At 34.6% G+C, this 14788-nt stretch overlaps 1 protein-coding gene across 1 annotated transcript in view; it reads right to left on the bottom strand.

Annotated features, from left to right (window-relative positions):
• Positions 1 to 14788, bottom strand: part of Dcc (DCC netrin 1 receptor) — a 1005453-nt gene that overhangs the window by 86284 nt on the left and 904381 nt on the right. Inside the window, exons 19-20 of the mRNA XM_041639231.1 lie at positions 13673 to 13780; positions 6917 to 7111 (exon numbers count right to left, since the gene is read on the bottom strand). Of these exons, the coding sequence (XP_041495165.1) occupies positions 6917 to 7111; positions 13673 to 13780 (303 nt within the window). The remainder of the gene's footprint in view (positions 1 to 6916; positions 7112 to 13672; positions 13781 to 14788) is intronic.

Genomic DNA, 14788 nt, shown 5'->3' with positions numbered 1-14788 from the left:
AAACTTGCGTTCTTCTGCATATTAGGCCAATATTTTGTTTTCTGAGATCTCCCTTCTTCTCAGAGATTGACTTATCAGTACCATTATTTTAATATAATCCTACGGCATTTCAATTTGCTCCACAAGCAAAACATTTTTGTTACTTTTGATTTATTTCCTATGTAGATGATTATGTTCTTAGAGAACAGAATTTTTTCTTCTTAATCTGAATAAATTGTTGTTATTGTTATTTTAATGCAGGATCAAAAAATATAATGTGAAAAAGCAGAGAAGAGAGGAGACATCTTTGTCTTGACCCAGTTTTAGTGGGAGAACTTTGTGTTTTTCACCATTATGCATGAGGTTAACCGTGGAGGTTTTGTCAAAATTATGAACTTTCCAGCTCATTGAGATTTTCATTCTTGAATGACTGGTGTATATCTTGCATGACTTCTCTTTGTTTTTGATATGATAGTGTACATTTTTTCTTTTAGCTAGTAGATAGGAAATGCATAGCTGGGGTAAATCATTCTTTTTTGATTTGCTAATATTTTTGTTGGCAACTGTTGCATTTACGATCATCAGAGTTATCAGCATGCAATTTCCTCCTAAGGTGTTTGTTTGGGTTTGTTATTAAGACAGTTGACAAATAACATAAGGATGTATTGATTCTGTTTTTACTCTTAAATGAGAGTGTGGCAGAATTTCTGCCTTTAGTATTTGGTAGGATTTATTATTCAGCCTACGTTGATTTGGTGATTCCTTTTTTAGAAGATCACTATTTATTGATTCTATTTTAGAGATAAATAGGGGCAAATTCAAGTTGTCTTTTTCCTTGTGTGGTTTTTGCACCTCTATCTTTGAAGGGGTTGTCCTATATCATCTAGTTAGTTAATATTGAGAACATGGAGTTGGTTATAGTGTTTCTGTATTATGCCTTTAATGAGTATCGATCTGTAGAGACAACTCTTTTTCAGGGCTTGTGTTAGAGATTTAACTTTTCACTTACTTTTTTTTTTCAGTTAGCTTGCCTAGAACCTAGTGGCTTACTACTCTTATTGAACTTTGCAAACAAACAACTTTGATCTAGTTGATTTCTCTGCCAATTTTCCATTTTAAATTTCATTTGTATTATTTGTTCTTATAATTCTTATTATTTATATTCTTTTTAATCCAGATTCAAATTTATCTCATTCCTCTGATTTTCTGAGTTGTTTACTTAAGATACTGAGTTAGATCTTTTAGCTTTTCTGGTATCTGTATTAATGCTACACATTTTCACTTAAGGGTTGCTTTTACCAGCATCCTATAAGTTTAAATAAATTATGTTTGGTGAAATTCTCAGTCACTCGTGTTTCAGAGATATTACATCTGTTTGTTTATATTGTATTTGTACATATTCCTGATTTTAGTTATTTCCAAATCCTTGTGAATTTTGTTCATTTTCTCTCTTTGTTTGCTTTACTTTAAGCGACTCAGGTACCTGTTGAGATGTATGTATAAACACAGTCTTTTCTGAGCTGTGTCCAGACTGCTAAAACGCCAATGAAAAAATTCTTCATTCTATTACAGTGCTTATTTTTATTTTTAGCTTTCATTTCATTTTTTAAGACTCCCTTCTCTTTGCTTACATTGCCCACCTGTTGACTTAATCCATTAGAGCCCTTAGCATCTTATTCATAATTTTAAATTATTGGACTGAGTCTTCTATTTTCAACATCCAGCCATGTACAGTTCAGGTGCTTACAGTTTTTCTGTTTCTCAAAAGCGTCCTTTTTTTCCCTGCTGGAACACACTGTTTTTTTTTTTTTTTTTCCTTAGTAGCCAAACATGTAGTGAACAGGCCATCAGTAGTGCAGTGTGCTTTGGGGCAAAGGGAAGTATTCTATACTTCTTTGATTAAAATTTTCTTAACTAGTTGTATTTCTCGGCTGTGTACTATGAATTTCACAAGTATTTCTCTTTATTTTTCCTGGCTTCTTAAGTAGAAGAAAAGAAGAGAACTAACTGAAGATGGACTTTTCATTTATCCACGTGAAAGACTACCACTTTCTCGAACTGAATGTTTTTCCTCCTCTTAGTTACTTGGCCTTGATAACAGCCTAGCAAGTTCAATCTGAAAACATTCCTATTGAGGGCAGGAGTTTTTGAAGAAGAATACATTGTTCTGGTTCTCATATTTATATGCGGTTCATATTATATTCATATTATATGCTATCCCCCACACTTGTTTATACTAAAAAAAAAGATTTTTTTTCACTATCCACCTTTGTAAATCTCCAGCAATTAAACTATTTTACAGATACATGAATTTGACTTTTGTGTCTTTTGGGCATATTAAGGTGTTGCAGGAGCTCCCTCTGCTTCTTCAGCCAATAGCTTTTAAGATACCAGCCCGCTTGGGCATGGTCTTTATTGCTTTTTAAAGCAGCAGTAGCCATGAGCTCTCTCTTGCTTTGGACTCAGCTTCCAGTTACTAGCTCCTCTTTCCTGGTCATGCAGAGGGTCTAGGATGGTGATCTGCATTTTAAATAAATAACCCTTTTATTAATCACATTTCCAAACTGGTGTGGGATTGTTTTGTGATTTATGCCTTCATTTAGATAACCTGTAAACTGTACTCCAAAACTGACTTGTTTCTGTATGTTTTGTTAAAATTCACAGAGAGCCAGATATCGTGCAGTAATAAATAATATAGTCATTCATTCATTCTGTGTACCAGAATTAATTGTTCTGAGAGTTAATTACTCTTGTTTGAAAAAAAATAATAACCAAAAGCAAACATTGAGAGTTGACAGATGACTCTCTCTCTTTCTTTCTTTCTCTCTCTCTCTCCCTCTCTCTCTCTCTCTCTCTTAGATAAGTTCTCTCTGCATAGAGCTAAATGTTCTGGAAATCACCTCTTGAGTGCCAAGATTAAAGGCTCGTACCTCCTGACCCAGGTGAGCAGGATTTTTAACTAAAGTCTGTAGCCTGTGAAAAATTACACTGCTTTGTCAGAAGCAGTATGTCAGGTTTCCAGCGATAAGGTTGCAGAATACTTGAGGGACATAAGTAACTACATAATCTGGAAGTGTACAAACTTGGGAATCAACACAGTACATATTCAGAAAGGTATTCCAATCAGCGTTTTATACTAATGTACAGATGTGTTCAATGAGAGTATATGGAATAATGTCGAATAGGAACAAAAAGAAAAGAGATGAATGTCAAGGCAATTTCTCTCCATCCTTTGATTGTTCCTTCAAATTGTTAATTGTATTGCTTCATTGTTTGAAGTCTAAAATATTTTTAGTAATCGATGAAAAATTGTACTTTTTCCAGATTTGGTTTTCTGTTAGTAAAATTACATTGGATATAGTGTGAAAAAAATTCAAGTTATAAAAAATGTTTATTAGCTGGGTGTGGTGGTATACACCTTCAGTTCCAGCCCTCAAGAGGTAGAGGCAGGCAGATCTTTGTGAGATCAATGCCAATCTAGCCTACATATCAACTTTCAGGCCAGGAAAGTTGACATAGTGAGACTTGTCTCCAAAAGAATTACTGAACATTATCTTCTAACAGAAATTAAATGAATTCTAATAGTTACTTTTTATCAAGGACTTATTAGAAATAGAATTTATAATTGTTTATGTCATGTGACTGAAACCACCATGTCTTTCCTGATACAATTTGAAATCTAAGCCAGTTTCCCATACTCTGACACATGACTTTCAGTGAATTTTACTTCTGGGTTGGGAAGAATCTTATTTTAAAGTGCCAATTAAGAAAGCCAGGAGAATAGATCATGCTCTATTGAGAATTTGTCACTGAACACTCTGCTCTTTTGGAAAGAGGAAATGACGTTCCCCCACTATAGAAATTTTCTGTGACCCTCTTCCCGAGTGCAATCACAAATATAATTGCTACTTTTAGCTGTCAATCTGAGTACATTTTGAACTAAGGAATACCCAAGTGACTGGATACAGCTGCAAGCGACTTTTATTGACTAATCATTTGAGGAGAAGACCCACCCTAAATTTGAATCTTCTAAGTTGGGAAGACCCAGTTCAAATTTGGGCCACAACTTCTGGATGTAGCCTATATAAAGGACATGGAAGATGGGAGTGCTTGCTCTTTGCTTCTTTGCCTTCAATTTCCCTAGAAATTCATTTCTTCACTGGAATTAGAGCCCCATTTTTCATGATTCTGGCATATGCCCAGGACCAGCTGAGATGTCCACACTTTGTCAACTGAATAATTACTGGATTCTTGGACTTTCCATTGGGAGACAGACATTGTTGAAAGAGTTGGATTACTTGTTAATGACTCTAATAAATCCTATGTATTATACCACATATGGGATTTATTATACATTAATAATAATCTAAGAAATCATGCACAATATGCATGTATGTGTGAATTATTACATGTAATATATTATTACCTATGACATATTCTTTTACCTGTTTCTATTATGAGTCTTAATATAATAGGTGAACACATCAATGAAGATTTCACTGGAGGTAATACACCCAGAAACATACATCTTGCAATGTTTTAACTGTATAGGAGTATCTAAATAAAAGTCTGTGAAGGCTACTTGGAAGGGAGGTGGGAATTTGCATAATACTATTTAGTGATAGAAATTAAGTGAAAAATTAATTTTAATTAAAATTTCAAATAAATAATTAAACATGTCACAGATATGTGTATATGTGCTTTCTAATTATACATGTTCTTTTAGTTTATCAGTGACTATTTACCAAGTGTTCTAAAGCCCTCTAGCTTTTTGCTAATAGCAAAAAACAAACTCAAATCTCAAGTACAAAATGCTGCTACTTTGGCAAAGTCTGAATATGGAAGAAAGAGACTTGCGGACACCTGCCGCGGGCGTGACTTGCAATGAAACATTTACCCATTAGCCAGCAGACTACAGGGATTCCCCAGCTTCAGGAAAACATCTGAAACACTCTCTCTGTCAAACAAGGTCACATACTGATGGACAAAGGCCTTCTGCATTAAAGCAACTTTGGAAAGAGCAAATCTTCAGTTGGAACAATTCCATGATTTTGTCTTTGGTGTAGCCATAGTTCAGTGAGATATCAAATCTTTTATGATGGATAATTTATTGTTCTTAAAACACTTGTAATTTAAAATGACATAAAAATACATTTCTTTGCAGAATTCAGGTTATATTAAAGATAGCAGTGTCTGTATTATTATTATTATTTGTTTTTTTGGTGTGAGTAATCTAAAACTTCCCCAAGACATGAAAAGATTTTTAGCATGTGAGCAAACTTTATTCATAGAATGCCTTTGATTACTATTAAGAACAGCATCAGATCAGTACATTAGACCTAATTCTTGTAGACTATTATAAAAGAAGTTTTGTAACTTGTCTCCAGCTTAGGAAATGACTTAATAGATGATTCCAAGGCAGTCAAGATAAACAGTAATGAGCGCAATGTTAACGTTATTAAATAACCTCCAGGAAGGCTATCAATGCGGGCCAGTATATCCTGCGGCAGCTCATCAATCTACCGTAGAAAACATTCCGATTCTCTAAATCACCATAAACCCTCCCTGACATCTCTTGCCTGGCATGCGCTGTGAGCATGAAATTAATTTGGCACCCGCCTATAGATAAAATTTAGGCATTTGCAAAACATTATCTAGTTACATTCTATGATTCTGTGAAATGAACAACTGGCTGCCTTTCAATTGCTCATGAAGTAAAACCTGATTTAGACATGAGGTTCGCAAAACCCAGACAAAAACTAGCTCATTCACTGCTCACCTCCCTCCTCACTCTTACTGTGACATGAAGAACTGTCACACAGGCTTAGGATGAATGCTTGCTTGTGTATTTTTTGGCAAAATTTCAAGTAAGCTGTTAACAAAATCCAGCTTTTGAATAGCTTACTCATGAGAATTCAAAAGTCCACTACATATTAGCATATCTTCCTAATGCATTGAGAAGCAGGCTATGCAGTTACTCTAAGACCCTTCTTCAAGTACAGCAAAAAAGTGGGTAGAATTGTCAATCATGAAGGTCCTTTTAATGTCTCACTTGTTTTCGATCATGTATTCATTTTTTTTCTGGAAAAACATATATACATAATGTTGTAACACGTTTAAGACCCACTCTATCTATCCTTGTATAAAACTGAACATAATACAGCAAATATACATCTATAAATATCAATTATGGGCCATGCAAATTATTTTTCATCGTCAACTGTAACTCTTGCAAGCATTTCATCTTGTATGAAAATATTACTGGATTATAAAAGAGTGCATTTTTATGCCATCAATATTTGGACTCTGTACTTTCTATAAGTATACCAACTATTTTTAAATTGAGTGCACATACACATGTATACACACACACACACACACACACACACATACATATATATTCTTACTAGAATGTGGAGTTTCACTTACCCATCATATTAAACTTTTTTTTTTTTGCTTTTGTGTTATGAACTTGCCAACCACATTTTTCTTTGTGCAATTTGTTGGTTTATGTTATTAAAGTTTACTTTAATAAATAAGGATAATCATTATTGAAAGGAAATAAGGTTGCCAATTTTAGGCTATATACATAATTCAATACATCTACATTTTTATTTCCTCATATTAAATGGTCTAAGGATTCATTGCACCTCAAATAAAATTGGTATACATGAAACTAATGCAAAATCTGGATGCTATAAATAAAAATACAGATTAAATATGGCTTCTGGTGTTAATGCCAGAAAAATGTGGTAAAACCATATTTGACATATTGTCTTTGAGTTTAAAATAAATTTAAATTTATTTTGAATTCCCACTGCAAGTATTATCACCAAAATAAATATAACGGTGTAGCTTTGTTTTTCCTAACACAGACTATGGAGTTATTCTCTGAGTAACCCCAAATAAAAAGAAAGAGATGAGAAATAATTCAAACCTTTCAAAGTCCTGAAGAGGATAGGATCGGAGAGGGGCCCCACGCCTTTCGCATTCCGTGCTTGAATTCGAAAGTAGTACATGGTGTCAAGGTTGAGATCCATGATCTGATGGGTCAGCCGATCACCGCTTATAGTCTCCATAATCCAGTCGTCTATTGGTATATTCTTGTCCAAGGTATAAAACAAGATGTAAGCTGCATAAATAAACAAATGTAATTTTGTTTACTGTACATGTAGTAGTTCTCCTTTAAATACACACATGTTTCTCAAATATATTTTGTAATAATCATTATGTGTCTACAATCTACAAAGAACAACATTCTGCTTAGCAAGTAATGACTCTTTTAATATTGTAAGAATTAGTTAGTAATTGTTTCAATGTATAGAATCAGAATGTAGAGTATGCCATTAGAAATAAAATATATATCATACTTAAAAATTGGTGTTTTAGCTACCTATAAATTCTGATTATTTGTCTTTTCTAAAATACAAACACTATGATGAATGGAAAACTGAGATAACATGCCTGCATAATACTCTTGGCGGTCCAATAATGAATGATAATGAATTAATATTTATTTTGGCTGTGCTTAAATAATAAAGATACATTGGAAAGTATAAATGCTGTATATATTTATAATGTTATAAAAATGAACAGTCATATTTTATTTTTGCGGTGACCCTGGGAAATTAGCAGGGCCTGTGTGGAACCCCTCTCACAAATAACGAAGCTAGTTGGAAAAAGGGCTAGAGGGAGATTCTCAGATATTAGTGTCTATCACTGGAGGGCTTTAATTATATGGTTTGGGAGTATATCAGTAGAATGGTAACAATTCACGCACTTATAATAGTCTAATTTGAATATGCACTGAAAATCAGTTAGCCTTATGAAATATGCATATCTGAACACTAGTCTTAGCCAACGTAGGTGCTATCTCTTATTTAAAAGCATCAATAATTTACATATTACATTGTCAGATGAAACTGTATGAGCTAATAATGTGTGTTTTTATTATATAAACATGGTTGTGTCCTTCCTTTCTGCCAAAATTCTGTAAATAATATTTGCCTTGCATACCGCATTGCTTATAAGTCTAATAATTCTGCATAAGTTTCTTTTATTATAATCTTTATTGTTTGTATTGTTCATACACTGTACTGTGTTACATAAGAATATGAAAATCACTTTCTTAAAGCGATATGCTGTCCTTTAAAAACATTTTCCTTTGAATTGCTCTTGCCCCCATCTGGACTGGGAACTGTCACTGCTGTGTCTGAACCATGCTTACTTCAGAGTTCTCCGACTGAATTTCACCTGTCTTCAGAAGCATCCCAGCACCAGCACAGATCCTCACTGTAGGAAGCTCGTAGCCCCCATTCCTTGTTATTCACACCAATCTAACTTCCCTTACCTTCTGAATCCAAATCGATTCCATCAATTGAAGTCCTGTTAACGTATTTCTGACACATAAAAGCGGTCCTTGGCCATGAGCTTTCTGTCCTGTAAGCTTTGTGTTTTTAATAAATTCGGATAACACCTGTGCTTTTGTATCACTCATTACACTGCCTTATAGGACTTTCTTGGATATTTGGAGCTCTGTGATTTCTGGATTCTAAACTGTGAATTTCTTCCCTGTTGATCTGTATATTTAAGCTAAATTTCAAAATACAACATCCACAAATCATTTTGTCTTAAATAAAGACTGATTAATGAAACTTATACCTATTTTGTGTTAATTCTTACCTTTCCTCTTTATCTGTATTCTTTCAAACCTGCCTGACATGGGAATTACCTCAAGGGTGGGTATACTTTAGAAAAATGACCTCAGGGCAGGATTTTTTCATTAAATAATTTGGTTAACCATATTTGATGGCTGCAATTACTCCTATACATTCTCTGGTCTTCACGCATTTGTGTGATGTTGTCCTCCTGAGCTAGGATGAGTTCTAAATCTTGCCTCTCACCAACATAATTATGCATCAGAATACTCTGTAACATTGAGTCAAAGGAGATTGGAATTTCTGTTTTGTCAGCAGATTCCATGGTTCTTTTCCTATGGTGGTTTTGATGAAGTGCATCTCCAAGTGAAGTTGATCAGGAAGCAGGAAGTAAGGGTTAATTTTGGGCATCAATAAGGAACCAAAACCTCCTGTCAATCATGCATGTTGAGAAGCAAAATTATTACCAATCACTATCAATGAGACTTTAACTAGGTTGATATATTGATTTATGCCTTCGAAAAGTAACAGTAAAAATATTCTAGATACACAGAAATTGTGACCACAACCATGTGTTGGTTTTGGCTACTAATACATGGTAATAATATTGCCAGAAGTATATACACTAAGGATAATCTCTATAAGCTGTGCTCAAAATTATTCTTGTGATTAAGCAATGTCATGAGCAAATTCTTGGTTGATCTGTAGAATTTTTATAATTTTGGACACCTGTTGCCATGTTAGTATGAAAGTTTGATCATGTTGAAAGTTTGAGGTAAGGGAGAAGGTATATTATGATAGAGAACAACACAGAATATGAACATGTTATATGAGTCTTTCTAAACATTCCGGTTCAGGAGGGTTTTAAACTGTCATTGTATAAAAGTGTTTTCATGGATATTTGTTCATTTAGAGTTAATTTCCCATGCTCAAAATTATAAAATATCTTCATATTTATTATCCAAATCAGTTTCTCCAAGAAACCATGTCTACTTGAAGAATATCCTGATATTTACAATTTTTCTTTCTTTTTTTAATTTATTATATCATGTCTTTTACCCCATCTGAAAAAAATTTAAAAGAAAAAAGGAAATATTCTTTATGGCAGTAGCCACACCCTCTGGCATGTTTTCATTCCTCACAAAATTCACGAGTAATCAGTACTGAAACTCACTAATTGTATGAATATCTGTAGTATAGTCTTGTTTTGGATTAATGACTTGGTTTATTTTGTTATTTTTTTTATTGAGTCTGGATTACCCTGTCTGATAGCCCTCGCTGCCCTGGAACTTGCTGTGGAGACCAGGCCGATTTGGAACTCACAGAGATCCACCTCTCTCTGCTTTCCAAATGCTGGCATTAAGGCACGTGCTACCATTACCTAGTGATTAATGACTTCTAATGAAATAAACATTTTCCGTGCTGTTGTAAGGGCACGATGCATATGAAACTTTGAAAATTATTTTCCCACCTACGTAGCTATGCTCCTTTTTGATTTTTTTTTAATTTTTACAGAAAAAACGATGCATTGACTTTCACTGTGATTCCTCTAAATATTTTTTTGAAATATTAAAAACTGTAGTTGATTAGCTAAGGCTCATCTTGTGTCAGGTTCTGACAATTTAAAATTGTCCTTCCACCAGTTCTTGATATTATGGTGACACAGATGATTACATTTTTTTTTAATTTGACAATTAAAACTTTCCAAACTTCAGTTGAAGATATTATTATCCAACCCTAAAAAGTGATCTTGGAGAAAGCTCCCAGATTCATCTGAATAACCAGGTTTGGGTATATTCTCAAGCTACAGAATCCACCATCTAAAGTTTTAAATTGCAGACTTTCACAACTACACAGTCTCCTTGGGAAACGTGTGAATCTGTTAGCAATGGCTGTCTTCTGCCCTGCCTTGTCATCTCATTCTTTCACTAGTCACAGCTGACCAAAAGAGTAAAGTTTCATGTGACATCAGAGTTTGGAGGCTCCTCTGGGACTGTTGGTACAGCTAGGTGCTCTCGTCTTAAAGTCACATTTATTTAACATGCATAAAATGCAACATCACACAGTGATCATTCCGCTCCTCCTCACATAAGCGGGCATTTGAAATTCAAGAAGCAATGTGCCAGAATTTGTTCGAACCCTTCTCTATACTTTTTATATCTTTCTACGTTTATTCTCTCATCAAACATTAATGTTGAGAATAAAATGTCCCATACTCTGGTAAATGGGACTTAAGCAGTAGTTAGGACAACTGTCCAAAATGGAATAAAAATAATGGTTGAATGATTTCACAATCCAAGAGACTTTAGGGCAGAGGAATTGGTTACAGTAGCACAAGACACATTAAATAGAGTTCCCCTTCCACAGAGCAGGTACACTGCTTTGCATTGGGTAGGTCAAGGTATGCCATGTGATCTCTGACAAATAGTTCAACCCAGCCAGGACCTTCAATCTTCAACAGGTTTTAGTAGGCAATCATGGTAATTGTGCGTGGATGAATTACTTCAGAAATCTTGTATTTAATTTAAGAACAGTAAGAATATGTGATCAGTTACTATCTTATTATTTTTAACAGGACAACAAGTATATTGCCACTGCTTCCTCTGTTGTGAACATTATATTAAAAAAATTATTCTAAATTCCCTGCATATGATGAGCTCATGATCAGATTATCACAACATTGGTTTTATCTGATTTATCTTCTCAGCATTGAAATTCTTTATTCATTTTTTTCTCATCTCATCTTTTTGAAGTACATAGATCTGCAACATCCTGGGTGAGGTAACCAAACCCAAAATACAAATATTGAATGTTTTCACCTGTATCTCGATTTTAACTTTTAAGCTTTAAATATGAGAAACCACACATGTTATGTAGCCATTAAGGAATGATGGGGAGGAGGGAAGTCTTCCAAGAAAAGGAAAGGATACCCTTTTACTTCTGTTATAGAACATAGGGAAATTGAGTTGGTGCCCAACTAGAAGATCCAGCCCAAAGGAATAATGTTGACAGTGCTTAAGGTACTTTCCACAGGAAAATAAATATAATCATCAATATAACTCAGATATAATCCTCGTGTCAGCTTTTAAGGTTTTGGGTACTTCGTGTGTGTGTGTGTGTTTATGTGTGTGTGTTTATGTGTGTGTGTGTGTGTTTATGTGTGTGTGTGTGTTTATGTGTGTGTGTTTATGTGTGTGTGTGTTTATGTGTGTGTGTGTGTTTATGTGTGTGTGTATGTGTTTATGTGTGTGTGTTTATGTGTGTGTGTGTGTTTATGTGTGTGTGTATGTGTTTATGTGTGTGTGTGTGTTTAGGTGTGTGTGTGTTTATGTGTGTGTGTTTGTGTTTATGTGTGTGTGTGTTTATGTGTGTGTGTGTTTATGTGTGTGTGTTTATGTGTGTGTGTTTATGTGTGTGTGTGTGTGTGTGTGTGTTAACAGCAGGAAAAGGAGACTCATTCAGTGTCATCATATTGGGAAGATGGACCTCAATCCATACATGCCTCCCAAATCCCTTTCCAGGTTCCTAGCATAAGGGTAAGAGATTTCTTAATTTGGCCAAAATTCTAATTTTTACATTGGTAAAGCAAAATTGAGGCTTTGCTTTTCAGAGTTGAAAACACATTCTGTTTACTTTGCAAAGTTGACGGTTTATATGAGGGAGAGTCAAGAATGCAGCAGTGGAAAGTGTGACTCATTTCGTAGCTCACCAAACATAGTTTTCATCATATCTTTTTTCATTAAAAAATTCTATATTTTCTTCATAAAATTTTATCTATTTTTGACATATGTTTATAAAAACCTGTTTATAATGAAATAAAGCATAAATAAATCAAAAGCTACAAACTTACTGAAACAGAACCAGTGAAAGTTTACCAGACACAGAGAATAAAAAAAAAAATAATTGGAATGCATTCTTACAAGTTTTCAAAGGGCTAGCACACTGACAATTGAACATATATCCTCTTGGGGGAGGAACTTTATGCTTCTGATCTGTCCACTTTTTATCAGTTTCACATGAAATTTCTGTTTGCTATTACATTAAGAACCATTTCCTAAGCAAAACAAATCTTCAACTTCAATCACATTGATAAACTTCACATCATCTTTTTATTTTGAAAAAAAATCCCAAAGTACCATATAACTTGAGTTTGTCATCTAAAACTGCATGTTCCTTGTTTATTTGTATCACAGGAAAACTCAGTCACTCTGCTAATTTATAGTATTGCCATGCACCTCTTGTACATACATGTAGAAGAGTAAAGAGAGACTTGTAAATGTCTAACCCAATGGTTCTCCTTCATTGGGCTCTAATGTGCACATTTAGAGTTGTGTAATGCTTTTCATAATAAGTTAATTCTATGAAGATATCTATTTAAAGCCTAAATTGATCATTTGAATGCAAACTCTCTAGTAGAACTCCATTATGTTTCTTTATACATATACTAAATTAACATCATAGGCTTCTAATGGATGTTTTAATTAGGCATTTTTGTTATCAGCAATATTAGGAAAAATAAAAGCTGTCACTCTGAAAATTCATTTTCTGTCGCTCAATATTCAGTATTTTCTGAACCTTATTGTTTAAGAATGAAGCTAAAAGCTAAATGAGAAGTTAAAAATCCCAAGACAAACCTCCTTCACACGTTGCACAAAAATGCAAGGCCACTAGAATTCCTTTATATTTTCTAACTGTCAAATAATCAGCTTCCTTTCAGTCATTCATTGTTACACTAACTCCATAAGAAGATTGTCTTAATGGTCCATAGGATAAAACACAAAATGCCTATTATGAATGAAACACACATATTTCGCACAGAAACTGAAAGCTGATACTCATGTGTGTGTACTTGTATGAACCCTAAGAGAACTATAGCCTCAGCGGGGGAGAAGAAGCACCAATCAGAGAAGATGAGGAAATGAACCAAGATGCTGAATCAGAAACTCCACACAAAGAGCAAGAGCAGCTGTGAAGTAAGCAAAGTAAGGGGCAAAGGTCAAGGTGGGACAAGGCTGGAGAGGAAGCTGGATGCTTACCAGTGATCTTCCCATTGGCTTCCAAGGGAGGCTGCCAGCTCACAATGACAGCCCGAGGCTTCCCTTCTCGAGTTATGACTGTCAAATCCTTGGGAGCAGAAGTCGGGGCTGTGAGATGAGACAGAGACAAGGTCTTGTCATTGGTGGTGGAAAAAGAAGCTGGTGGGCATTTTCTCATGGCGCTAACAATCAGGATCTATCATCAGGTATGTCATGTTTATTTTGCCTTTTACAATTCACTGCAACTCTTCGAATGGCAGAAGGGAACAAGTAGAGTTGGTACTTTACCATGGAAGCACAGGGTCTTCCAAAGGTGTGAGGAAATGAGGGGCTGAAGAATTCAATAGGTGCTTTGAAGTGAGCTCACACTCATGCATGTATGTAGAATTGTATGCTTAATGAATACATGAACTGCAGAAATTCCATTAAAGGATTTACTGAAACTGTAGTTAATAACAACTGAAAAAACTAACCTACCAAGTTTCATGAAACAAAAGAGATACAAGCAAACAAACAAACACAAAACTCCATAAAAACACGTTACATATTATAAGTTAAAAATGTACTAGGTATATTCTAAGGAAGAACAGAAATTGAGAAACAGAAGTAGAAAAGACAAGTAATATATGAGAGACTTTCATCAATCGCACATGAAATAAGATACCAAGAAATCAGATCTATTTCTTCTCTATGTTGTACAAAATTAGATGCCAACATATTCTAAAGATGGAACTAATTCTGTGCAGCCCATTCAGCATCTCCCTGAACTCTGCTGATCTGTTTATTACTCCTTTGAAGACAGTTTCCCTTCTAAGTAGCTAGCAACCTTCCGGGTTCATTATCTGCAGTCGCTTTGTTATCCTTAGTTTGACACAGGCAGATTCGGAGCCATCTCTTCTCTCCATCTGAGTTCTGCTAGAATTTCCTTGTTACCAAATAGGACTCCAGTGAATAAGAAGAACAGAACTAGATTTCTATTTGAACCCATCTTCATTCTCTTCTCCTTAGTGCTTCAGAATGCCACATAAGCTGAATCATTACATTAGCTACACCCCACTTCCAGAGTACCTTCCTGTGTATTTGTAGACATGAACCAAATGGAAAGACACAAATCAT

Source organism: Microtus oregoni, unplaced genomic scaffold, assembly GCF_018167655.1.
Source record: "Microtus oregoni isolate MIOR12 unplaced genomic scaffold, Mior012 000057F_ref0000458, whole genome shotgun sequence".
Taxonomy (NCBI): domain Eukaryota; kingdom Metazoa; phylum Chordata; class Mammalia; order Rodentia; family Cricetidae; genus Microtus; species Microtus oregoni.
The sequence above is the reverse complement of the archived record's forward strand: the minus strand, read 5'-3'. Positions and strand labels throughout refer to the sequence as shown.